The sequence below is a fragment of the Siniperca chuatsi genome, linkage group LG16, assembly GCF_020085105.1.
Source record: "Siniperca chuatsi isolate FFG_IHB_CAS linkage group LG16, ASM2008510v1, whole genome shotgun sequence".
NCBI lineage: Eukaryota > Metazoa > Chordata > Actinopteri > Centrarchiformes > Sinipercidae > Siniperca > Siniperca chuatsi.
Window position 1 is genome coordinate 15,743,231 of NC_058057.1, and position 26,935 is coordinate 15,770,165.

Below are 26,935 nucleotides of genomic sequence, written 5' to 3' on the forward strand. Positions count from 1 at the left end.
TCTCTTGGATTGGGTCCAAATTAAGCTGCAAGTTAAACTGGAGATTTATAGTAGTTTGCTGAGACTATGGGCTTGCAGTAAATCTTCTCGACACAGCACAGTGCAATGGGCAACCACACGAAGGAACAGACAGGTTTAACACAAGGCCAGTTTAACCCAGTTAAACCACTTTCATGGAAGTGAAAAAGAGGCTGGACACACCTTGAATGTACATCAAACAACCTTTGTATATTTGTTAGAAATCATGCATAACAATCACAGTAACTATAGTGGGTTAAAGCTGAACTGGGGTTTTGGGGTGGTGTTGCAGGTTAGCCATGTCAGTACTTGCAAGATATAAAGAACTGAAAAAATATGGAAAAAACTAACTTTATATTGCACACTTGAAATATTTCCTTTGCAGGATTGAAGGTTTCATGTCTGATTCTAAGTTACCTCACAAAGTTTATACATCGGGAAATATATTTTATAACTAGAGGTTGATTGACCAACTGATTGACTGGTTGATTGATTGGTGCCAGTTTTTTGGTACTTCTGGTACTTTCTGGGTCTTTAAGAGGCAGGATGTCACATTCATTTGTTAATCTGTCTGTTGGGAAAAACTGACATTACAGTAAACCCTAATTCCTGAGAAGTAACTGTCCCTTTTCAGTTGAAAGTTTATTCATGGAGTTCTGTGGTGTACCAGTTACACTGTAAGTACACTAAGTATATTATCTGGTTATGGTATGTGTCACGGAAACACACACACACACACACACACACACACACACACACACACACACACACACACACACACACACACACACACAAGTTAAGCTAAGTTCCCATCATCCTCTTTTTTCATGGGTACCATCCTCCCTACTCACATGGGTTTGCTGTATTCCCGTTACATCTGCTTGTCCTGATGACAGAGCAGGATAACCTGACACTGTGCATGAAACAGGATATTGTCTGTGGTGTAATGCATACTCACAGACATAATATGTGCACACAAATACAGAAAACACAGCTTTGTCAGTCTCCTCTCAACAGTAACAGAATTATGCATACAAGAGTTTGCACAAATATGCAACACCATTCTTTTTCCTCTATTTCAAACACTTGAGGCCTTTGCACTGAGATCTGTCAGTTGCTGAGTTGGCCAAATCAAAACTGTCTCCTTTTAGTATTCCCAGAGAAAAAGAAACAGAGAAATAGCCTAGTGAAGTGAACAAGAATCTGAAGAGAGACCCTAAAACAACAAATAGGAGAAGGAAACATGCTCAGAGAAAAGGCACAAAATAAGGAGCAGTGATAGAAAAAAAGATAAGGGAAAACAGGAATGAGGACAAATGGTTAAAGGGCATTAATGTGTCCAATTTGTGTGCGATCATATAAGCCAGAAAAGTCTGTCTAGAGACTCATAAGTATACAGCACTTGAGGGAAAGAACATTGCTAAGGAAAAAAGAAGAAAAAAAACCCAGACAAAATTGCTAAATGTTCATTTGTTTTGTGATACTGGTGGAAAACTGAGTTACATTTATGTACAGTCATGGTCATCATTCCTATCAGATATAACAAAATGATACCCAACAACTTTATATTATATATTATTCCCAAACTTAATTAACTGTTATGCCTCTCAAGCTTTCCATTCTCACACAGGCACATATACAGTTTACAATGTTGATTCTAATTCTAATTATTGAAAAAATTAGTCCCTGATTGTATACAGAGGTAGACAAAAGTAGCTTCTCATTTCTAGCATATGACCATCGATTTGCTGGCTGAAATGACAACTGGCTAATTAAGCTAACGTTAGTGGCATAAATTGGTTAGATTTTTTTTTCCAGCTGACTCGTTTTAAAATGAGAGCCCTATAAAAGACGGCTTAAATATGCACATGGCTTTTAGGATGGCAGATGCAACACTATCTTGCCTGGGTTAGGTTACTACTGTAGCGACTACCCATTAGTTTACATTAAAACAGTCAAACACACTCTTTGATCCAGTCCTTACACTTTTGCTCTTATATTTTTGATTTTGGAAGGGCAGCTGCTACTGCTGCTACTACAGCTGAATCAGGTGCTTCTCAGTTTGAGGACAGCAAACTTCCAAAGGAAAAACAAAGAGTGGAGCATACTGATTGATTTGCTTCCTTTAATTGTGCAAACAGACTACTGTTTCGTCACTACTGTGTCTTCATCAGAGTCAAAATGGACAAAGACATGAGGCAAAAAACATGTAGAGTCAACCTAGAACAGGAGGTTGAACAGGATTTCAAATCTTTTGGATAATGAATCCCAGAGTGGGAGTTGCCATAGTCAGTGTCCAAGTGCCACACCCCATGCATTAATACCACATCAGAGACAAAAGAACACAGACACATCCTAGAGTTACAGAGATAAAAACTACAGAGAATACAGGTGCTGCATCCATCAAGTACAACAAGTTAGAGGAAACATGACAAATTCAGTTCTTCATTTAAGCCAAAAGGTTCTACTGTGTTAAGTGTGTGAATCCAGTACGCCTCTCTGCAGAGAAGTGAGTTGATAATGTCTCCACCTCTAGGAAAGGAAATTTATCTATTCCCCAGAACTTTAATAATGCTGCAGAGCCATGGTTAGCCTAGTGGTTAGCATAATGCAGAGTAATAGCGTAATCCATGTTTTGTATGCGTATTGCAGTTTTGTGTTCAGATATGTGAATCTTTTTAGTTTGTCCAATATAAACCAGATCTACATTTCAGCATGTAGACAACATGTGTGCTGCTGCAGTTTATGAAGGATTTTATGGTGTATTTTTTACCAGTACATGGATGTGTAAAGTACTTGATGTCTGATGAGTTGGAACATTGTACACAGTGGCCACAGCGGAAAAAACCTGTAGGTTGATTAGACAGCCAGGAGATAGTGTTAGGTGGGTTTCTAGTGTCAGAACAACCAGTCTGTCTCTCAGATTGCGAGAACATGTAAACATGATCAGGGGAGGCACAGAGCTGATATTATTTAAAGATGGATCACTTTTAAGAACATTCCAATGTTTGAGGATAACGTTTTTGACCCTGCCTGCAAGAGGACAATATTCAGTGGAGAAAGTGATCCAGTAAGTAGTAAGTAGTGGTAGCTCTAGTTTTCTTGACTAACAGGGATTCCCTATCTGTATCTAGGATCCTCTGATAGGCCGAAAACATATATGATGTGGGGTAAGCCCTATGCTGGAAATGCTTTTTTATTTCAACAGCTTTAGACTGTAAATCCAGAACACTACTGCAGTTTCTGTGCAGTCTCAAAAACTGGCCAACTGGAATGCTGCGAGGAGCTGTTTTGGGTGATTACTCTCAGCTTTTAGAAGTGTGTTTCTGCTTAAGGGATTACAATACATTGTATTCTCAATAGTACTGTTGTTTCCCTTGCAAAGCGTTAAGTCTAGAAAGTGACAACGGTTTCATGCTGTTCCATAGTAAAATAAAGATAATTAGTAGTAGAATTTCTAAATTTCAGAAAGTCAGTCAGCTCTCCACTATTCCCTCTCCATATGACCACTATATCACCAATGTATCTTTTCCACAAAGCAATCTTGGACAAAATTTATTATGGAGTGGATTATGAATGAATTTCTCTTCCCACAGACCCATAGCAAGACAAGCATAAGATGGGGCAAAAGCACTATCCATGGCTGTGCCACAAGATTGCAAGTAATAGGACTCCAAATAATTTAGCAATTATTATGAGGCAAAATCCCATATGGACGTTTATTGAGATAATAGGTGAGAGCATCAAGACCTATTTCATGAGGAATGAATCAAGCATCAGGATATCAGCTTGTTCATATTTGAGATAGTGTTTAGTATATCAACAGTGAAGAAAGGAAGGGAGACTTGAGACAAATTTCTTAACAAAAAAGTCAGGATATTGTGACACAGGCTAAAAAACAGGACATGTAGGGCACTCAACAAGCAGGAAATCTTTTTCTTTTTCTGTTATCCAGCCCCTTTTAAAGGCAGTCAGTATACTCATCAATTTGTTTTCTGAAATTTTCAGTTGGGTTAGACTTTAGAGGTGTATAGCACTCTGCCTCAGCTAATTTTATTGCTCAAAACCCATAGCCACAACTGACCCACCTTTATCAGCTGGACAAATAATGATCTCTTTCCTCGATTCCAAGTTGCTCAGAGCTTTCAATTCAAATTCATTCAAATCTTTCAATAAATCTTTTTCCACTAATTTGTTGTAGGTGAGTATGGTGGGATTCAGATTGAATGAGGGCAAGAACAAAGATTTCTTTTTAAAGGGAGTTGCTTCTCTATTTGTGTTAGTATCACTGTTTAAGTCCCGGAGAACCCTGTTTCAACTAGACTTCTTCAAGACTGCCAGGACCAGCCTTCACCTCACCGCTGCTCTCCCCTGCAGCATTAGTAAAAAGAAAATGTCTTCCTTTGAGAAAATTTGTGCTAGCACTGATGTAAGATCAGAGACTCTAACATAAACCAAAGATGGTGATGCTTGTCTCGCTATGGGTCTAGAAGATACTACTTTTCAACCAGTGTGATCATTTCATAACCTGTGCTAATAAGATGAAATCTAAGCTGTAAAGTTTTGAAAGTTTCTGTGCTTTCATTTAAGAAAAACTGGGCTGATCATTATTCAGGAATCATAGATATCGTCTCCACCTGTGAACTGTGAGGGCATGAACTTTCTTTTGAGGAATTTGCTTCAAACAAGTCACATGAAGCATTTATGAGCTGTGACGTTTACTAGTCAACAAGCATAGCAGTTGTAAAGACGGTATGAGGTGGAAGTCATAAAGAATCCAGACAGCTTCAACCTGATGTGTATTATACAGTAGGTATGTTGGTGCAAGGAAAACAACTTTTAAATACACAAATTATAAAACCACAGGAAACTGACAAGAAAAAAATTACACAGTAATGAAACAACACTAATCAAAGTGACAAATTACTTTTGAGGACCGGGATTCTGTATCTGTTTTTTATTAATTTTGTGAACTATTTGTGGTGCTTTTTATGACGTTTATCATGGCCTCCTCTTGGATGATTTGAAAAAATGTCATTGACTGTAGGCTAACTGATCTGAACTGATTTCTCTCTCACATACCCAAAACTTTCTGTCCCCTCAGAGCCATACAGTATTTTGGCATCCCTCTGGGTTCAATTCTAGGCCCTCTTTTATTCTCGTTTTTCATTCCTCAGTATGCAAACATATTTCACTCCTGTATAAATGATGTAGAACTTTGAATAATACAATATATCGCACAGTTTGAAAGACTCAAATCCTAGGGTTATCAATGTAAATGCAGTTTTTCATGTGTCCTTTATATCTAACATGTTGAATGCATCTCCTATACCACACAACTTTCACTAAGCCTTTTACAGGATGTATTAAATCTGCATAATTTCTGTTCTGTTTCTATTGGTTTGCATTCATCTCCGTTGATCTTATGTTAGTAAAAGACATTATTTTAGACACAATTTTACAGCTACAGCATACTACAAGAATAGACTGACATAAAGTGTTATGGTTATCTCAACTATGACCAGGTACATTTGATTTACAAGTCTACTGAATACAATGTATATTTTACTAAAAACTCTGCATGGTAAATTTAATAAAGGCAAAACTGGATTTCTTTTAATCTTCTTGGTTGGTCAGGGTTGTGTCCACACACCCCACCTTTGACTGTCAAGTCAAGAAATATGCCAGAAAACTTATTTTCTCCTTGATAATAACCTTATAAACAGGGTATGTTTGTTTTTCTTCACAGATAAAGAAAAAAAGTGCCTTAAATGACCTTTTATTTGTCCTATGGCAATTTCCCACTCTTTCGATTCTTCACCTTGCTTTCAGAAAAATCACTCATGCAAACTACAGAACACACAGTTTCATTAGACCCATATTCATATTAGACTTGCCATTCAACTATTCAACTTGCAAAACATTACATGACCATGTTCTACAACATATTGCTGATTTATGTACGTCTTATTAGTGATTTATTCTTTATACTTTACATTTTCTGCAAGCTATAAATTCTGATATAAATTTAGCTTAGCTTTTGTGGTCATCCAGGAAGGGGGAAGAAGAGTAGAATATAGAGAACAGTGGTTCGTTATCAAACATTGATAGACCCAGCCTTTTCTGGCCTATCCTACTTGATTCAAAGACTACAAAGCACACACACACAGTGATCATAAATATTGTCTCGCAGAGATGTGTAAAGGGTGCACAGGGTGTAGAGAGTGGGAGGTTTATTTACTTTCTATCAATAAGATTCATTAGATACAAGTCATCTCATAAATTTCCACCATCTCACAGCCCCTGTCTCCTTCACAGTATCAAAGGATATCACTGTGGTGTAAGTGGTCCACTTTGCACTTGAAAGGCTGAATCAAGACATAGTTAAGAGAAAATAATCATACAAGGGAGTTGACCAAAGACGTGCAATTACATGCAGGAATTTTAGGGAGTAATGGGAATCTTTGTCTTTATTTACTTTAGTTGCAGAGGAGGTAATGTGAAATTGTGCTCTGAAACAAAGGCATCTTCATTCAGTATGCAACATTTTCCTTACCCTGAAAAAGAGTTTCAGTATTTTACACCAAATTATGTGTGCCTATGTAATAGTAACTGCCACTTTAATGATTTGAAAATGTTTGAGCCAGAGGTTGGGTCTGCTATCAGTGTCTAGGTTTCTTCTGCTGCTTTACTGAAATTAGATCTGCGAGTTATATTCAAGTTTGTTTTCGCTGTCATCACTAACACTCAGTGACAATTGAAGATAGCAGTTGTTTGCACTGGGTGTAAACGTTTGCCGTCTACTGCGAAACCATATTGCGAATTATGAAACATCAAAAGCGATATGTTGTGCAGTCTGAATTTAAATCTTTTAAACCTGTCATCGCACTTGATACATGCCAGTGTACACATATGATAATGCCTGTCTTGGATGTATTGTAACTGTTACAATACAGAACACTTAATGGTGAATACACAGTAGCTGCAGTGCACAGTGGTGTAAATTCTACCACTGTGAGAACAACCTTTCAAACAAAAAAATCCAGTATGTGGTGTCTAACTGATCAATGGCGATGCAAATCACTGAGTCACCACTTCAGGGTCTCTAATGAGATCTTCTTTGGGCATGAGAGTCAGTGAGTGGGATGGTTTTGGTTTAATTTTTGCGTGTCATTCATATTCATCAAAGCATTCAGTGACTATTTGGTTCTATGAGATGGAACACTGTCATCACCAATCCTCTGAGATAGAGATATGTCACATATTTCACACAATGGCTTTGTATTGGGGTTATTGTTCTATAGTATAGTTTTCTGTAAATTATCCTTAACCATTCAGCATTTAGGCAACAATGATCTTTAACTGACTGCCTTGGAAAACAAAAGTGAAAGTGATGTATTTTCACTCTTTTTGATGCTGATACATTGCATTTTGACACTGGTCAATGAAAATAAGAACAATACTGACACAGACACACACACTGAGTCAAAAAAACTTCAGCACTTCTGCCTAAAGGCTTGTCGAAATGTATAAAGCACCATGGCCAAATAGAGGGGCACTGACGACTGTGGCCACAAGGCAACGTAACATTCGTATTTTGCCCAACAACTCAGCCACAGACATCTTCAGTATGGGAAACAAGCACTTGCCAAAAAATGGGCCCATTTTCCACTGCTATGAAATGTAATGCTTGTACTTTATCTTCCAAACATACATTCTATTAGCAGCTTTCCGGACTGCTTTTAATGAAACTGTCTGTTTGTGCCGTAGACTGACATTTACAGCTGATCGAGTTAGCTCAGTTTGTCTGTCCTTACATTATAAATCAATGCACATGCATTAACATTTTCTTTCTCTCAGATTGTGCAGGCCTGGGCTACTTTGAGTTTTAAAGCATTCTTTGTTACTGAAGCTCCTGCATGCTTTCAGAATTACTATAATCTATTATTTTAGCTGTTTATAGTAATCAAAATAATCAACAAGCAGATTTGTCTTAACTTTTGTAAGCTCAGGCATGATGGGATTTTAAAAGCTTTAATGTTTTCTTTGTTGTGGCAGGTACACTGTCTGTAGTATTGACCAAATGATCCAAAGGAAATAGGATCTTCTTAGTTTATGGGTTTTATTGCTGATTCTTTTTTACACTACTTTACATTACTTAACTCAGTGGGCTTGTCTGTTAGTGGGATATCTTAAAATATTTTTAATGGACCTGTATTAAACCTTGGGTGAACAAGGACTCATCGCGGACTGGCCAAAAGAGGTGTGGATGTGGAGGTGGCTTCTCAGAACAGAGCATATACTGTTAATTCTGAGATTCATGAGATACCACAAAATATCATATAATGATAACTGGCAAACCCACCATTACTGTCTCAGTGAAACAACATGAAGGCACTGCTGGACTCATGTGGAGTTTACACATCAATGACAGCACAGAGGTAGAGAAGTAGAAAGCCAGATCGGATAGCCACTAAACAAATGAAATGTTGACTCTTGGTAGAAATCCAACATGTAGAGCATAATTTGAATGGCCTACTGCTTGGTAGGCTACTGAGTGAGATATGCGCTGTGTCTGAAATCACGATCACTCGTTCACTATTCTGACCATTTCTGTAACTGTTGGAAACCGACGATCCGACATTCACAAACACCCACGTCACACCATGATTGGCCAGCTGTGTGGAGGTGAGAGAAGAGCCAGAGTTTGAACTCTCTTAGCTCTCTTTTTTTCATTCTTAACAAAACTATTTCTGTCACTTTTTATGTGAACAACTCAGTGCTAGGTAGTGTAAGTGGAATTTTTGAGGGCACAATTTTGTGCATAAATTTAACACTGATAATTTGGACACTCAAAAAAATATGGAAAGCTGGCTAAATAGGCCTACAGTGCACAATATAGTAAATAGGAGGCTCTTCAGAGGGCCATCTAATTATTTTCAAGTGTCATATCACTAATACTTAGTGATATGTTTTCGTATATGTTAGTATCTTGAGAAGAATCTAGGTTTTGTCTGTTTGTCCTTGTCCTCATTGTATGTCATGTCATTTGACATCAGAGAACTTATGGTAAACACTGCAATGTGCCATGGAATCCCCAACAGTGCAAGCCCAATGAAATGCCTTATTATTTATTGATGAACAGGTTAAAAAAAGGAAAGAACATAAGCATTTCACTTCAGGAAGTGAAGTAAATGGGAACTGTTATGAGAAGATGAATAATGCAATGCAATAAGTAAGAAATAAAAAAGCATATCCTGAAACACAAATATATCACTGGTGTTATCTATACAGTTGTGTTGAGTGTTGTCTATACATATTGTATTAGGCTACACAGGTTGTATAAAAAAATGCTTTTAAACCGATGGCTCATAAAGCTGGTATTGGTTGATAAAGGTGAGGAGTTTGCATTGTATTTCAGTGTTTTTTCAGTGTAATCTATTTTTTGTAAGAATAAAGTGTATGATAAAATATTACACAACCAAGCATCTTTTTTGGGACTTTAAACTGTTGCAAACCTCTGCTGGAGTCTCCGCTGGTTGCCTGACAACCTCACAGTGGCGACAAGACTCCAGGAAGTCATTGCACCTGGCCAAGAAATAGTGTGGCACATAACCTCCTGTAAAACCGCAAATTCTTTTTTTTTACATTTCTTTTTCTGTACCCATTAAACAAGTAATAACAATGTATCGATTAGTGAGCTTTAGAGGTGCTCATAAGCGGATTTATTGCCTTCAGACAGAGCTAGGCTAGCTTTTTCCCCCTGGTTTATGCTAAGCTAACTGGCTGCTAGCTATAGCCTTATATAGGACAGATGTGAGAGTGGTATCAACCTTCTTGTCCAACTCTCAGCAAGAAAGCAAATAAGCATATTTCCTAAAGTCCTTTCATTTGCAAGCCATGCTAGCTATGTAACTTTTACTGAACAGCAGCCAGTGTGACCACACTTGACAATTATGAGATGTTAAATGCTAAAATCTAGGCTATTGTAACTGTAACCCAGGTAGAGAAAAGTAATACAAATAGTGATCTGACTCAGTAATGTCAGTTACACAGCAATATCTCTCTAAAGTTTGCTAACATTAGCTTTCTGTTAGTATTCCTTTTTTCATAAATTTTCTTCTCATCTTTTCTTTCCAGTAGGTCTATTCTTCTGTTTCCTCCTCCTCTCCTGTAGACAAGCATCACTTTGTGCCCATAGATCAGAGGCCCAGGCAAGAGCAGACTATGTGGCAGGGAGGACAAAGACAGTGTCTTGTCACATAGACGAACTGTCTGTCTGACAGTCTCATTCTACACAGTCACAGGTCACAGCCACTAGATTAAGCAACAGATACATTTCTAGTTTAATCTGCATCATTTTAAACAAACTGATTAATGCCTCTTGTTTGAAACTGTGAGAGGTCAAATTCCTTCTCTTTGTCCTTCAGTACAGTATCTTAGGTAAATGACAGTACGCTTTATATATTGTTTAACAGAACATGTGGTCATGTGAACTGGGATCTTATCTTCCTCTGTGGCTTGAACCCTGCACAGCTCAGAAAGTAGTTGATTATCAATAATTCATACAAGTACAGGTTAACAAAATGCACATATATTGTAATGCATACTGTAAAGGCTGTGGAACTGGTGTGGAGGATCATTAAATGCGCAGCAAGCTCTTAAGCCTGTTTTATTCATCAATAATTCATCACTAATAGAGGGCAGTGACATGGTAATAGCCAGTACAAGGACTGCTCAAACACAGTTTTACATATTTAAGATATGAGGATAATGTATGTTTTGGTTGTTGTGTTTCTTTCTGTACAATCATGACTTCATTTTGTTTTAGTCGGTCTGAGTCATCATATGCCATCACAGGTTTCATAGTTTTAAGACAACTGTTTTGGCTTCTCACATTAGTGATGACATCATTCCTGCTGCGTTCATTCATGTGAATTAGGAAAGAAAGTTATGGTCTCCATTTTCCCACAAATGCTATTATCTTGGAAATTCTATTATAGTATCCGGGTGGATAAAGCACACAATCAATATTTTTCTTTGACTCGATGACAAAGAACATCAGGTACAACTTATGAGCCTCGAGCAGGGGCTGATAAATGGGTAAATATATTTTTCGGGGAGGGAGACAGTATCTCATCCTTACTCATAATTGAATATTGCAACAATTTTTTCTTTATAAGAAATAAAGGTTCTGGTATTTTCTATCTGGCCTTTGATGTCCCAACATCCCTCTCTCATCTCTCCTTTCATCTCCGACTCCAGCGGGTGAACACCCTTTGTGCTTTCAGGAGGTGTTGTGGGCTACGGGTGTTTGCATACCCTACAACACTGTCATGTAGTGGGAAATTACCCCAGTGACAGAAATGTCTTTGCAGGGGAAACGTCAGGAATAAAAAGTCTCCTCATCCCAGACGGAAACCTCAGCAAACATGGCTGGTGACGCACAAGGACGTCAGTGGAGGGAAAGACAGGGCTTCACGATTATTTTCAGATAAAAGTTTGAAAGAATCGCTTGTCAAACCCATTGATGCTTCATCATTTGGTATTGGAAATTTAAGCAGAGGAGAGTGGAAGAATTCTGAATTCATGACAAAGTTGGAGAAGGGATCGAAGGAAACATGTCTCTTTCACCTCTTAGAGGCTTGAATTGAATCTCTTAACAGTGATCTCCTCTGTGCCGAGACATTCCCTAGACATGTGGGTGTGATTGTCTACATAAGTGAGTAATGTCTGTCTCCTTGTTGGTGATGGACTGGCAAACTGGTGTAAGTGTAAGCCTAGTATATTCTTGAATATGGCTGGCTCCAGCTGGGGTCAACCTGGAGAGGAAAGATAATAAACAGAATGACTGATTGGGAGAGACTGATTGAGAAGCATTATGGGATAAAGTTAAAAGGGGAAGTGACCACTTTCTCAGGTCCCAAGATGTATTTTTGCTGTCTGTTCCTAAGGCTCAAACAGAGACAGCCACTTGGAACAGTTTTCAGAAGGAACTAAAACTACTCAAAGGAATAGTTCAAAAAGATTGATACCCCTCTCATGTCTGTATGAGAAGTACGTAGCTGGAACCAGCAGTTGGTTAGCTTAGCTTATCATAAAGACTGGAAACAGGGGGAAACAGCTAGTCTGGCTCTGTTAAAAGGTAACAAAGTCCACTTACCAGCACCTCTTAAGGTCACAAATTAAACATTATCTTGTTTGTTTAATCTGTACAATAAACTATTTCAAACTATTCAAACTATTTCTGTGGAACAATTGTAAGTTCCATGGTAAATGAGTGGTAATTGCCTCTGTTGCCTCTTCGTTAATTGTATTAATTTTGATTTTGCATGTTTACTGTTAGGGTCTGTTTTTGTCGGTACCTGCTTGTTTTGGTCTATTTATGATTACTTTGTCTTTTTAGGTAGCCCTATTTCTTTGTTTGTCCTGGCCAGGTCACCCTTGCAAAGCAGAACCCTGACCTCAACTCGGTTCAGCTCAAGTCAAAATACAGTTTTGGAAAAGGCGGTGTCTCAATAGTTATCAGTCTTCATATCTGGCTGATGTTTGACCATAGCCATTTACCAAAACTTTTGTGACAAATTCTATGGAGGATCATTTTACCCATAATAAAAAATCAAAAGGGAAAATAGAAAATTTAAAGAGAAAATGGCTAAATATATAGATAATTGTATTATATTTTAGTACTTAGAATAATTAGGGCATAATTACATGTTAAAAGGAACTAAAAATTGGATATTGACATGATAAATTGATATTGTGAATCGGCAATTTGAAAATGGAAAGTTTGTGCATTTTCCTCCATTTTCAGTATTTTATTCTGGGTAAAATGATCCTAAATTACAGCCACCTTTAGAGGCAGGCTCAGTAGAAGGGTTGTTTTTACTGATGCGAGGTTCATAATTCCACACAATGTACCATTACTGTAGTTTCTGCCTGCTCTGAGTGGGTGATCCAGATCTGTATATGAAGATCAAACATCGTGACAAGTTCCTGTCGGCTATCCCTGGTGATCAGTAGGGAGTGTTCAGCTTTAATTCAGCAGATTCAGGACAACGCTGACAGAGACCTGGATAAGAAAGCACTGTGCATTACTCTTTTATAGGCAGAAGAAGAGCAGGCATCCAGCAGTCTCTGCCTGCGGCGTGGAAGAGAAGTCATGTTGAGACAGAGCATCCTGCCTTGATCTTGTTTTCTCCAAACAGCTAATCATGGTGAGATTACACGTTGTAAAATGTGGAAATAAAAAGAAGAGTGACAACATTATGGAAGACACAGAGCGGGATAGAGTTATAACTGTTTTACATGTCTATAGGTACGTGGGTCCGTCACACATTTTCCAACCTTATTACATGAAAGCACTATGGTGTTTGCAGTATATGATTTACAAGAGGGTCAGTGTGGTGATGTTTTTGTCTTTTAAAAAAAAAAAACCTTTAATTTTTGTCTTCCAACCCATACGACCACATAGGTCGTTTGTTCTTACCCTCTCATACGACCCACAGGAGCGTTTCCTAAATCAGCGCCCCTACCGGTGGCAGTTGAGGACGGGCTGCAAGCATACATTATGACGTTAAACACATGGTTAACATTGTGAAACTGTTGCAGTTTGGTTAGGTCTAGGAAAAAAAAACTACTTGGTTAGGCTTAGGAAAAGATCATGGTTTGGGTTAAAATAAGTACGTTACGTAAGTCACACAACTAACGTAAGTCACGTAACTAACGTGATTTAAGTAAGTCATGTATGTAACATTATGTAACTTTTATGTCCTTTATTTGTTTGTGGCATCTAACCACCCTACCACCTCCATAGGTGGACTTTGTAGCTCTTTATACTTCGTCACCTGCCTTCCTGGTTTGCTCCTGTCATAATTACCGCAACCACTAGAGGTTGCATCCTATAATAAACGTAAACATGGGTCGTAATAAGCTGCTTGCACAAACAACCTATATGGACGTTTTTCTGGTGAGGACAGTATGTTTTAGAGACATCCTGTCTGGCCCAAAGTGGTCTGAACATGAAAATCCACTTCAATTGCATATTTTAGCCATATGCACACAGAGACCAATATAATATGATACAGATCATTAATTTATTGGTGTTAAAATAAAACTTGCATATTGTACCATTAACTTTGCTGCTGAACAAAATTAAGTGACTGCAGGCAATGGTCTTGGGCAAGGCCAGATTAACCTGTTTGTTAAAAAACAGAGTGCATTTGTAAGTATTTTACTGACTTGAGCTGTTATAACACGGTCACATCTGTGGATAATGAATTTGCCGACTTTGATGACGGCTGTGACCACCCCCCTCCATCTGCTTCACATTCACAAATGGACTTTTGCACAATATAGGAGAACAGACAGTATTTTAAAGGCTATCTGATGAAAAGGAAGAAGCAGTATTAGATGAACATCTTTCCTTGACATGACACGATTGGCTAGAGAGTTCATCTATAAATGGCACCAGAGGTGAACATGGCAGACTGATTCACAGAACCGAAGCAATGTGAGAATTTGCTGGTCGAAGCGTCCTGATGTGACATGTGGATCCTGGACATGCGCTGGAGATGAAGATGATGACTCATGGGTCTAGACAGATGTAGGAGACATTTCTCTGTGACGAAGGCAAAGAACAAAGGCTTGTGATTATAAAAATTCTACACTTTAATAGGAAACCAGACACATTCTGACCCCCCAGCTCCACCTTCACCATCATCCTCCGCACCACCCTCTCTTTCTTCATCTTCCGTCTCCCTCAGCCAGATGTTATCCTCTACAATACAACCAGCTACCCAAAGTGCTTCTTTTCATCTTTCACAGTGTTCAGTATGTTAGAGAGAGCTTGTGTCTTCTTTGACTTGTGTTTTTTAGGGTAATTGTAATTTAATGGTACTGTATTTGAAAATATAATTTGAGAACGGTACACACACACACAAACACAAACACACACCAAATCTTCACTGTCAAACATTGGCTCCTCTTACATAGAAAAAGTTTATGGTAGATTTGGTTTTATGATGAAAGGCACCTGACTCAGAAGTCTTCAGATTCAAAACTGACAAAAGAAGATCTTAATGTATTTATCTTCAATCAACAATTTCTTTATGTGAGGATAATAGAGCAGAAAACTTAACTTTAATAAAACAGGCCTCAGTTTTTCTTACTCTTCATGGAATATGCCTTCATGTGTGGTCAGGCTTAAAGGTTGAAACACCAGCAGTGCCAATATTGTTCCTGTTCTTCTTCTTGTGTCCCCATACTCAAAAAACAGTATGATGATCATGAGAGTAATGAGTCCTCGTAAAGTGTAAGTTAAAATGACGAAATTCCTCATGAGAATTAGGTTTCTCGTGAAGTCTTTTTAGCATCTTAATGTGTGAAAATTAACACCCAGGTGTGCTGACTCATTTGTCTGATGAAAAATGTTTTAAATAATTTAGATTATGAGTAAAATATCAATAAAATCTCCAATGCAAGACAGGCGAGGTTGCTCTAAATTAATTGGATGACAAAAACTTATGAACTGGGATTGTGGCACTCCAGAAACACCAAAACATCTTAATACTCTTCCCTCAGATTACCATTGTATTTTCTTCTACTGGCACATTTCATCAAACAAGTCTACCTTAGAGCACCACAAGAGAGGTATCCTCCTCCTTTTCTAGAGAATAAGCAATCATCCCCAGGCATGTAGAGGAGGTACTAACTTCTCTTCTCTCAATGAACAATAACATGAACAATAATAATAAGACACTTTTCATCAATAGGATATTAATATACATTGCACCATAACATCAAATCCCACTCTAAATCCCCAATATCATACCAACATATATAAACTTATTCTGTATACAAAGTTCAAATGTAGGCATAAAACCAAAACAGGGAAATATAACTTAGTATGTGTAAGTCTCTCGAACAGCAAGAAGAAAACCCTTAAAGAAACATTTTGAAGACATTTTGGGAAATACGCTTATTTGCTTTCTTGCGGAAATGAATACCACTCTCACTCTTGATACCACTCTCATATCTGTCTGTTCAATATGAAGCTACATCCAGGGGATGCTTAGCTTAGCTTAGCATAAACACTGAAAGCACTTTGGTTTTCGTATGGATTAAACAAACAAGATTAAACAAACAAGATATAATGTGTTAATTAGTGAGCTGTAGAGGTGCTGGTAGGCTGATTGTTTGTACTTTTGGACAGAGCCAGGCTAGCTGTTTCCCCTTGTTTTCAATCTTAGCTAAGCTAAGCTAACAGCTGCTGACTCCAGCTCCATATTTAACACACAGACTTAAGAGTGGTATCAATCTTTTCAGCTCAATCTTGGCAAGAAAGCGAATAAGTGAATTTCCCAAAATATTGAAAAATTGCTTTAACATGCTCTAACGTGCTCCAAACCAACAAAACATACTGAGTGCATTTACATGCACACTAGTGTCCTGGTTTTGAGTCCTATTCTGGTTTTAATCCTATTTGGGATATGATGTTCATGGAACATGAGAAACCTGGTTGTTCAAATCCCTGTATACATGATTCTAACAGTATCCTGTTTCTGATCATCTGTGTGCAGTTGTGTCTTGATTTCTCACCATCTCTGCCAAGACTGTTCAGAATATAAGGATAAGGTCTTTACATGTTTCTATCAGAGTACTCCAGGAAGCATATCCAGGTTTCTCAAATGTTTACATGCGCAACAAACAACTGCGATACTCCAAAAACCCCATCATAACCAGAATAGTGGTGCACATGTAAACGCACTCAATGAAGAGGGAGAACCATGTTTGGCTTCAATAAATTGTTTTGCCCTAATGTACTTCATAGTTCCTGTGTGAATTGCTGGTTTATGTTCAGATATTCTTATTTTGAAATTTGAATTTAAAATAAAAAACCTTTCAGTTAGCATCTGTCAGAATTGCTAATTAAAATACATGCAAAGAAAGGATGGGGCCACTGTATGCGGGTCTCTCTACAGTCAAGACAACACATGTACACACAACCTCAGGGTTTCCTACATGGCTTACCACCCACAGTGCTTCTGAACCTCCCATTGGGCTTCATGGTGACACTCTGCATTGCAGCGCGTCTATGTTGCAATATGCTGGGACATCACCGCCAACCTCCAACACCACCTCCTTTCTCTCCATTAGGGCAGATGAGTCATAGCATGAACAGTAAGTGAGATGGTCTTTAACATTAAGTATATATATGCAGTACATTCAAGAATGTGTCTCTTGTCATACATTTGAACGATGTGGAAGCGCTGATCTGTCAACAAGATGTCTTGGAGGAAAGGTGGACTGGGGGGTTTGTAAAGCGACGGATTCAACCTGTCTTTTCTTCCTCTCTGACAGGACTAACTACACCCGCCCAGAGGAAATGAGGCATCTCACTCTGAGTGACAAAGTTCTTAAATTCATCACAATAATGGGCTATAATTTATGCATTTCAGATAGGAGCACCAAATTGGCATAAGTGACAATGGAGACACCGTCCCTGGAGTGAACACGTTGTCCAGACAGACAGATATGTGTGAGAATGGACATTAACAAGCTTATTTCATTCAGCAGATCCTCCATCCACGGCTCCATTTATCCATTCAGCTATTCAGCGTCTCCTTTAGGACTGGGCAGGACTGCATGTAAACTTGATCTTCAATTTTTTCCTTTGATAAATACCGTACAGTTAATGACCTCAGATATTTTTGTGTGTTTATGTAAGGGTGTTTGGACGCATGTCCACCCATGGATTTATGACATTATGTTGGGAGTCTAACACACTTGGCAGAATCTCTTTAGATCTGCCTGTTTGATAAACTAGTGCTGAATGCAGTGTCTTGCTCTATGAACTTAATATCTAAACTTTGACATCTTAAATTCTTCAGATTATACAATGACCTCTGTTATCAAAAGACAAATGTTTCATTTATGTGTTCTCTGTATTTCAACATTTCACTCTTTTGAAAAATGTCCACTTTCTGCCAGTTCTTTTTGTCACTCCATATCCATCACCTCTACACCTCTGGTTCTTTCTTTGCTGGGTCATATCTCCACCTCCACAGCACTCGTTTAGTTGCGGTTTGTTTTTTGGCGTGGGTGGTTAGGGTTTGGAGTTCTGGGTCCATCTGGGGGACCAAACCCTTTTTCCAGATAGACCATTAAATCAAGTCTTCAAGTCAAAGACAGGAGAACAGAAAAACAGAAAGAAAAATTACAAGCACATCAATACAAAATGTCAAAATTGTAATAACCAGGTAAGCCAACAGTCACACAAAAACTGTGGGCAGTAACACCTAATTTTATCGGTGTGTAACTTCAGGAAAATGTCCAAATCATTTCCAAAACTTTTATTGGAATAAACTATGTAATTTGGTACCAGTCATAGAGAAAATAAAGACTGTGTTGAATTGGTGTGTCTTCAATCAATTAAACTCAATTAATTGTTAGTGTGACTTAGAGAGTCTTTTAGTCAGTGTACAGCAGGTCAGCTGAACATGAAAAATGAAAAATGTGAAATTTGTCTATAGGCAAGCATACAATTCAACATAAATGCAGAGTAAAGTTTCCAGTAACTAATACATGATGAATTGTTATTTATTTGGGTTCAAATGGAACTTTTCATTCAAGCAAATTCCTACTTTCCCATTATTTGGTACCTAATTACAGTGGTTTTTCCATTATTAGGAAATCACAGGCCAACATCTGGCTGAAACAAACTCTAGGCAGTATTTGCAAATGATATCCAACCTGCTCTGTTTCTGTATAGATAATAATGGCTGTAGGCCCATAGGTCCCTGCATCAAGGAGAAGTTTGCCTGTCTTGGTGTCTGTCAAGGACCATAGCTGGAAGACTTGGCATAAAGTTCCCAATATGATCTGCACCTTCCCACAATGCAATTGGATATCTGTAACAGAGAGGAACCAGCCACTGTGAGAATGCCAGCATAAACAGGGAATGGTGAGTATGTCGAGGAAGAACCCAGAGGAGTATGATGTTGGTAATGATCTCACTTGAAACATAAATCTAACAATATCAATTGATTGTAGTTGAGTATTTTTCTCCATCTGGACTTATGGAAAAGACAGCAGCAAATGAGTGTTCTTCCAAAAAAACACACACATCTGTTTTGAGGAATATTTGTTGCGTAAAGTGGTAACACAGCACCTCTTGAATCCAGGATATCTGATCTTGAAACAAAAAACCATTTACATGCCAGGGTACACCCTTAAACCGGCCAATAGTTCTTTTATTTAAGTTCCAAACATCAAACTTCTTTCATTGGAAACTTTTTCAGTAAAGACCTCAATGTTTAAAATAAACTGCCACAAGTAAGGCTCACCAAATCAGTATCTATGTTTGTATCTATTTTGAAAAAACCTGCATTTTTAAATGTGCTTTGTCTTCTTTCTTACTACTTACTACTATCACATGTCTATCTGTGTTGTTAATTTACAGTTGTTGTTTTTATACTGCCCTCTTATTTAAATATCTAGTATATCATAAATACAAGTATATCCTGCTGTAATGACTTATTTTAATCCTTATTAGACAGTACCGGGCTTTATACATCACCAGCATGCACACATCAATATGTCTAATAAAATATATCTATATAATCATGTATATCACAGTGACTCATTCATAAGCACACACTGAGTGAGTCATCTATCACTCTGTATCACTTACTCCAGATTTTCCTCTCTCTCCCTGTCTTTATTTGCTCTTTATTGCATTACAGAGCATGCCCAGTCACAGTGTGACTCAACCAGCTGCTGCAGGACACTGCCACCAGGTGAAAATATGCTGCTTCCAATGCTCAAAGCTACAGGGCAACATTTTATTTCAACCTATTTATTAGTAGAATATTAACACTTAATAAATGCTTATAACACACTTTAATCTAGTTGTCAGCAAGTATAAGGACATTTTAGGTGTTTAGTAATGTATGTGTCAACACCTCCTCACATAAACTAGTCTATAACTAGGCCATTAACTAGTGTACTAATAGTTGATGAATGCTTGATAGCACAGTTGAACATTTCTGCCATAAATATACTGTATCATCACTGCATCACTGCAACACTACATCACTGTATATAATGTATGATATTAGTGTGTGATGCACATTATTTTTTTGTTTGTTTTAAATGCAAGGCCTTCTCCTGTATTATTAAGATTTTCTTTGGTAAATTTCAACACCCTCCCCACAGTATTGTCAAAGTAACATAACTATTGAACTGGTACAATTCATTTTGGTATTAATAACTAAAAGTGCACTGCAGACATCATGACAGATTTTTTTGGCCACTTCGGGGCAGCGGAAACAACTTGTGACCACAACACTGACTTATCACCTTTCAAGTTGATACGGCAAACTTGTTAGCAGCTGCTTACTTACACATCCAGCAGTTACAGAGCAACATTGGCATTCCTTTGGAGTCGTGTTTCTGTCCTGCTGACAAATGTAAGTCCAATACTCACTCTCCTTTTGCTCGGTTTTAGGACTCTACCAACTCCTCAGAGAAATATCTGACTCTTTAGCTGCTTAATGCTCCACTATATTCACCAGCTAGTCGCTAACTGTGTCTGTCTACCATTTGGTGCTGAGCAGGTAGTGTACAATGGGTTTATCAGAGCTTTTTCGCTGAAAAACTGCTGCCTGCTGTCACTGGAAACGACACTATGAGAGCAGTGAGAGTGAACCAAAACAGTAAAGTGGCTGGACAGCTAAACAATGAGCTGAAACATGCTACAAAGCTTTGTAAAGGAGGGGAGCTGCAGATTCAGGTTATAAATCTCTGTAGGTTCACAACGAGCAACCCCTTTCACATTGTCACATTGTCATTTGATACACTTATTATTGTTATAAAGATATCGATTATAGCTGCAAACCATTTGTGTTTATATACTGCTCATAAATACTAATCCTGTTAAAATAAAGTGTTACCAGACACAGTATATACAACATTGTTTGTGTGTGTGTGGGGGGGGGCTTCCCATCTTGAAATTACGTTTCAAGCTGGGATTGAATTGAACTGCAACTACAACTGGTTTGTTATCATCATTGAGGTCATGTGACAATATTGACCCCATTATAGCATAAAAGATAACTAACCCCATGTGAATATATCTGACATACTTAATTTTCAAATCTCATGTAAAAGAAAGCTTTTAGTACAGTGAATCTTGTGAATGTTTGTTGTCAACACTATAGAATCTACATGTAAACCTGGTATGGAAGACACTAATGCTTTAAGTTCATCTATATTTAAGCTCTGCTGCCGTGCAGGAATGTATATTCACAGCCGGTACAAGATTTGTGGAAAAGTGGTTAAAACTGCTCTTAATTAGCATAACATTGTAATAAACATAGTCCTGGCCAAAAATCTTTACCGGTAGATTATACAACCACAGATGTGGAGAACCACTGCAGGAGCCAACATAAACTGTATAGAAACAGAGAGTGAGAACATTGTGACAGACGGCAAGTACATTGTCATCATTTGAGCTCATTTCCTTTCTGTGCTCGAGATATAAACTCAAAGCACCCATGGCAGTATCTGGCCTACACAACATCTGCTTATTCACATTCTTTCATATGCAGTAGAGAATGTATTTCAGGATTAGCTCAATGATCCTCATGTCTTTATGTCTATTTTAATGGGTTTAAAATAGAACCTGACAGAGCAGCTTCTCTCTGTCGTTTTGTTGGGTGGAACAAGGTCTGTGGATCCAGGCCAGATGTTTGTGAGTTGTGAGGGTGGCTTGCAGGGTTGAAATATTTTATATACATAAATCTGCTACACAAATTAGTTCATATTCTATGCAATGAGTAATGCTGATTAAATGAAAAAATGATTTGTACATACCTTGGGGCTGGGCAATCACATAATTTATCATCTCTTAAAATAATCATTTCATGACGTAATTCTCATTGAGAAAAGTGACGTGTTAACATCTGTTACAACGTGCAACACCTGTAAACAGACTTTGAAAACTGGTGGAGATCTGGAGGAAATAAAAGGGGAAAACTAGTTTTTAAGGGCTAACGTTGTGCCATGTTATTAAGCTATTATCAAAACACATTGATAACATGATAAGTAGCATGTTTTGTACAGATCAGACACAATAATATACAGTACATCTATAACTCTACATGCTTCAGTCCCCCATCTGTAACGTTTTGACAGCACTTGACCCTCAGCTTCAGCTCACATGCCGTGATGTATTGACATGATTCATCCTTGAAAAGCATGTCAGTTTCTGGGCAAGACTCTCCAAATGTTTGTTTGACTCTCCAAGTGCTGTTTTAACATTCCTACTGTTATAAAAATGATTTCTAATTTTCTCCAATAACCAGCCTCTGTCTACTACACTCATTGGCAACACTGATAGGTCAGATGAACCTTAAATTAACCTTAAATTAATTAACCTTCTACAAGGGTCAGGGGTCACTTTCATTAGTACCTTTGACGCAAGGCAGGATGGATGATCATGTGAAATTCTCACCCTTCCATCCACATTTCACAACAGAAATCATTTTATGTTTTTCCTGTTAGTTGGCCAACTAACTAATTAAGTGCCCACTCAGACTTCATCTACTTGATCTCAATAGAGAAGACGATGCACTTTCCAATGTTGTCTTGTGATTTTTGTCACGTACACTGTTCCCCACCTTTCAGCGTGAACACTAGGGTCATCTCCTCAACCCTCTTTCTATCAGGTGTTTTTTTTTCTTGTATCCAAAGCATTTTCACCCACAGGACTGCAGCTGACTGGATGTTGTGCAATGTACTGTTCTGCATGACAAACCAGAGGAAAGCAGCCATATCTGAGATACATGAAGTGGTGAATTTGGCTGCAACTTTCCCACCAATCAGACCAGAAGATTTCAACAGATGGTAGTGTACACTCCAATCTTTTGTTTAACAGATAAACAAAACACTCAAACTTGTCTGGGTGCTTTAATACTTAATCTTTCGTTTAGACATGACTCAAGTGTCCCATCAGTCTAGATCTACCTAATAAAGTGGTAACATACTCTTTTGATTAGGCATCTCACGGACAATTTGTGTGTGTGTGTGTGTGTGTGTGTGTGTGTGTGTGTGTGTGTGTGTGTGTGTGTGTGTGACACTAGCGAGAGGTCAGAGTGCGACCTTTAATGCTTTATCTCTTCTCCCACCAATGCAACACACCCATTTCTTTTCCTCCCCGTTCTCTTAGATAACTTCTGATGATGGCAGCAATCCAATCACTCATGTCCACACGTCATAGATCCTGACAGATGAATGCAGGCAAAACATACCAACACATATCAGATGCATCTGGAGAAACAAATAAGGTGTGATAGAAATAAAATATCAACCTCAACGAGTAAGGTTGAGGTAAGACATCCTGTCAGCTCTCTGCAGAGATAAAAAAAATGGAGTGTGAGGAAAAAGTCTCCCAAAGAACAGATCTTATGGACAGCAGGACCTGTCTCATGTCATTAAATCCATACTGCCCTCTAGTGGTGCACCAACATCCCCAAACCATAAAGAGAGGATATTTTTAAACACTTTTCAGTATTGACCTCTACATTTTCATATATAAAGGTTCAGTGTATATTCCCTTAGTAGCCTGTGTGTGTGTGTGTGTGTTTCTACCTCTTACCTGTTTTTTTTAGACACACACTATACATATTGTATATTTCAGACTAGTAGAGCCAAAGCATTAGGCAGATTTAATATACACAGATAATCCATGCAAATTTAATAAATGTATTATTTTTGAATAAGTTAACACATTTAATAATAATAATAAATTCATAATAATAACATAACAAGCTAAGAGTCCCAAAGGTAGATGTACACAACATTAAGCCAGTACAGTTGCCTTTCTTGTGCCTCCTCAGCAACGGTGGGTGCTGCTACTGTAATGACACCTGCAGTGAAACGTGTTGTTGTGGCTCAGGTGGAATATGTGGCTGACAGCTGGCTCGGAGCTGTGTATGTGACAGAAAAGAAACTACAATGGGCCTGCCAGAGCATTTAACTTTTGAGGAATTAAGTCTGGGTGTAAAATCCCAACAGGAAGGAGGACCAGTTTTGGACTGTGACCGGGTGGGGCCCTGCAAAGTCCTTAAGACACAGACATATGACATTTTGACATGTCACAGTAGGAAAAGCACAGGTGTAAATAATCAAATTAATGATGGCTGAATTAGTGTGGTGTGCATGCTGGCTCACTGTAATGGCTTATGGGGAAGTGAATAAAATGTCATTGTTAATGTTACTAGTAGTAACACCTGTGCTTTTCCTATTATGACAAGTCAAAATGTCTGCTGTGAAAAAGGCCTACTGGGAGACATGAAGGGTTCAAACCAGTCTTGCACAAAGAGCTTAGCCCAGTATCATGAAACAGCCCCTTCCCGCTGGACCTACTGACAGGTCATAAGACCCCCCCCCCCCGCGTGAGAGCTGTCAGACAGGCTAAGTAAGATTTCCTGTGAGATGCAACTTTTGAAATTACTCAAGATCAACATAATGTATGTGGTTATGCCCTCCCCTAGTCTCAGTCATGGATTTATGCATAATCCATTGTAGTCCTCCTTACACCAATTAGGATGAAGGCATGATAACACCTTATGGCACAAAGGTTCTTGAAAACAAATTTCTTTCTTCCCCTCCTCATGGTCCATGTGCTACAACATTCCCAGGCCTTGAAATCAAGAGTCACATAAAAGTCGTTCAAAAACACTTTATCTTTCTTTGTGCATTTTAACACACTTTAAAACAACATTAAATACAAAACTGCAAATGTCCTTTGGTCCTCGTAAATCTCAGTGTACAGTACATTCAGCAGCATCTTTCAACAGCTGTTACCAGAAACAGACACCCAGTCCTGACCGACATCAACGAACAATCCTTTTACAGTCACAAGAAGGAATCTGCCTTCCTTCTCCAAAATTCAGGATTAGCACAGCAGAGACACTGATTCTTAATTCCTCCTAATGAAGCCCATTTTTGGACATAAGCAGAGACGGATCAGTCATTCTTCTCTCTCTTCTCTCTGCGGGCCTTTCGCTTGAGCTGAAGTGTCTTCAGCTCAGTCATAGTGGAAAAGGTCCTGTACACCCACACCATCTGTCAATGTACAACACAAACATTCACATGAACAGGTGTTGAGTAGTGTTTTTAACATTTTCTTTGATGTGACATGGATGGGGATAAAAAATAAAGTTTACCACAATGATGACTGTATTCAGCAGAAGAGGAATAGAGTAGATCAAAGATATGAACATGCCCTTGGAATCAAAGTACTGGAAATTAGAAAAGGACCTGCAAAAAATAATAAAAGCTTATTGAGATTTTCTTAATTAATGCATGCGTCCTGTTTTGGAACAACAGAGCCTCTACACACACACATTATTCCACACACAAAAGTAACAAAGTTAAATACTGCTGAATGGTCTTACTTCCAGTTCATGGCTGCCAGCTCATTCAGATATTCAGCACTGTACACCAGGCCAACTATGAAGAGAGGTAATGTCTGAATGTACTGAAAAGCACAGACTGATGATATGCACTCCAATAACAATACAGTTTGTTAGCCACAATACTCAACTGTCCCACTGTCTTTACTTTGATCATGTCAACTTCAGGTCATTTAATACAGGATTTACTGATACTGTTAAATGGTTTTGAGGTATATCTGACTTATTCACGCTTTACTGGGAACACACACACCAATAAGTAGTTGTCTTTACATGATTTACAATAGGATAAAACTTAATTGATTCCCAGGAGGGAAATTTAGAATTACAGGAGCACTAACAGACCAAAGAGGTAGGTGTGAAGAGATACTGTACACATAAGAAGATATATACAAATAACAATACAATTAAATAAATCAAGCCATATACAGTATGTTACCCTAGTGTGCATAAAAGAAATGCATGTGTAAAACCAACAAAGCAGTTTCCTGATATTCCAGATCAAAGCACCACATTACACAGATTATACAGAGACAGACGCTTCTTAGAGTACTACCTTTTAATCACCTGTACACAGCTTTTCATTTCATTTTGATAGTATTTTTTCTTATGCCTATAATTTTATGCTGTATGCCGATGTAAAAATACAGGTATGTCACAGGAAACTGTACCAAGTAGTAGTAAGTTAGTCGTTGACTTAACATTACAACTTACTGTAGTGATAGTGTAAGTGATAGCGTTTTGTCATAAGTAAGTCAGTTGTAGGGATCTTTCTTCTTTCACTTACCCATGAGCAGAAAGTGACATATCTGAGCTCGGTAATAACTGCATGTCACCACAGTCAGGCACAAACACACAACATGAAACACCAACAGTCCGATGAGCCAAGGCTCCGACCACTGCACCTACGAACAGAAACAAATGTAAAGTATAACTACTCCAAGTGGGTAGCTGTGGTTAATTAAAGACAATCGATCTATTAGCCGAGATAGCTAACTCTTAGCTAGCTACCCCCTCGAGTCAGGAAATGAAATGTAACTTACAGACATGAAAAACGTCCATATCGATGTAATTCTTAAATTGCTGAATCCATCAATGGGGACAGAGCTAATATTCTCTGCTTTCTGGTCCGTCATCTTCACAAAACCCTGCTCTGATGTAAACAAGACTGCGAAGCAGCACTTCTGTCGCAGTAGAATTACGTCACAGAAGCGACTGAGCGTTGTTGTTCTTGAAGTTTTTTGGCGGTTGGTAAGCAACGAAATGATGCATTACTGCTGCCAACTGGTATGGAGAGTGGATCGCGACTCTAAATGTAAGCCGCTCACACTAATAAATAAAATGACACAAAAATATCCCGTAAATCAAAGTTTAATCATTGTTCTTCAGATCTTTATTATTCTGACTTCTTATTCCGTCTTCTTTAGCCTATTTTT

At 38.2% G+C, this 26,935-nt stretch overlaps 1 protein-coding gene across 1 annotated transcript; it reads right to left on the reverse strand.

The window, feature by feature from the left end:
* Nucleotides 1-24,748: 24,748 nt before the first annotated feature.
* On the reverse strand, nucleotides 24,749-26,706 carry tmem18 (transmembrane protein 18). Its single transcript, XM_044170328.1, has 5 exons — nucleotides 26,543-26,706; nucleotides 26,287-26,404; nucleotides 25,482-25,536; nucleotides 25,251-25,344; nucleotides 24,749-25,149 (listed from the first exon to the last, which is right to left on the reverse strand). Exons 1-5 carry the CDS (start codon nucleotides 26,633-26,635, stop codon nucleotides 25,051-25,053), a joined length of 459 nt encoding a protein of 152 aa, XP_044026263.1. The 5' UTR covers nucleotides 26,636-26,706; the 3' UTR covers nucleotides 24,749-25,050.
* Between the last annotated feature and the right edge of the window lie 229 nt (nucleotides 26,707-26,935).

What these genes read in the sequence shown, in the direction of transcription:
- tmem18 (XM_044170328.1), bottom strand. Translation starts at nt 26,635, where the DNA reads ATGACGGACCAGAAAGCAGAGAATATTAGCTCTGTCCCCATTGATGGA. An exon ending in CTGGCAGCCATGAACTGGAA is followed by an intron (nt 25,345 to 25,481) that starts GTAAGACCATTC and finishes TATTTTTTGCAG; the next exon opens with GTCCTTTTCTAATTTCCAGT. An exon ending in TGAATACAGTCATCATTGTG is followed by an intron (nt 25,150 to 25,250) that starts GTAAACTTTATT and finishes GTACATTGACAG; the next exon opens with ATGGTGTGGGTGTACAGGAC.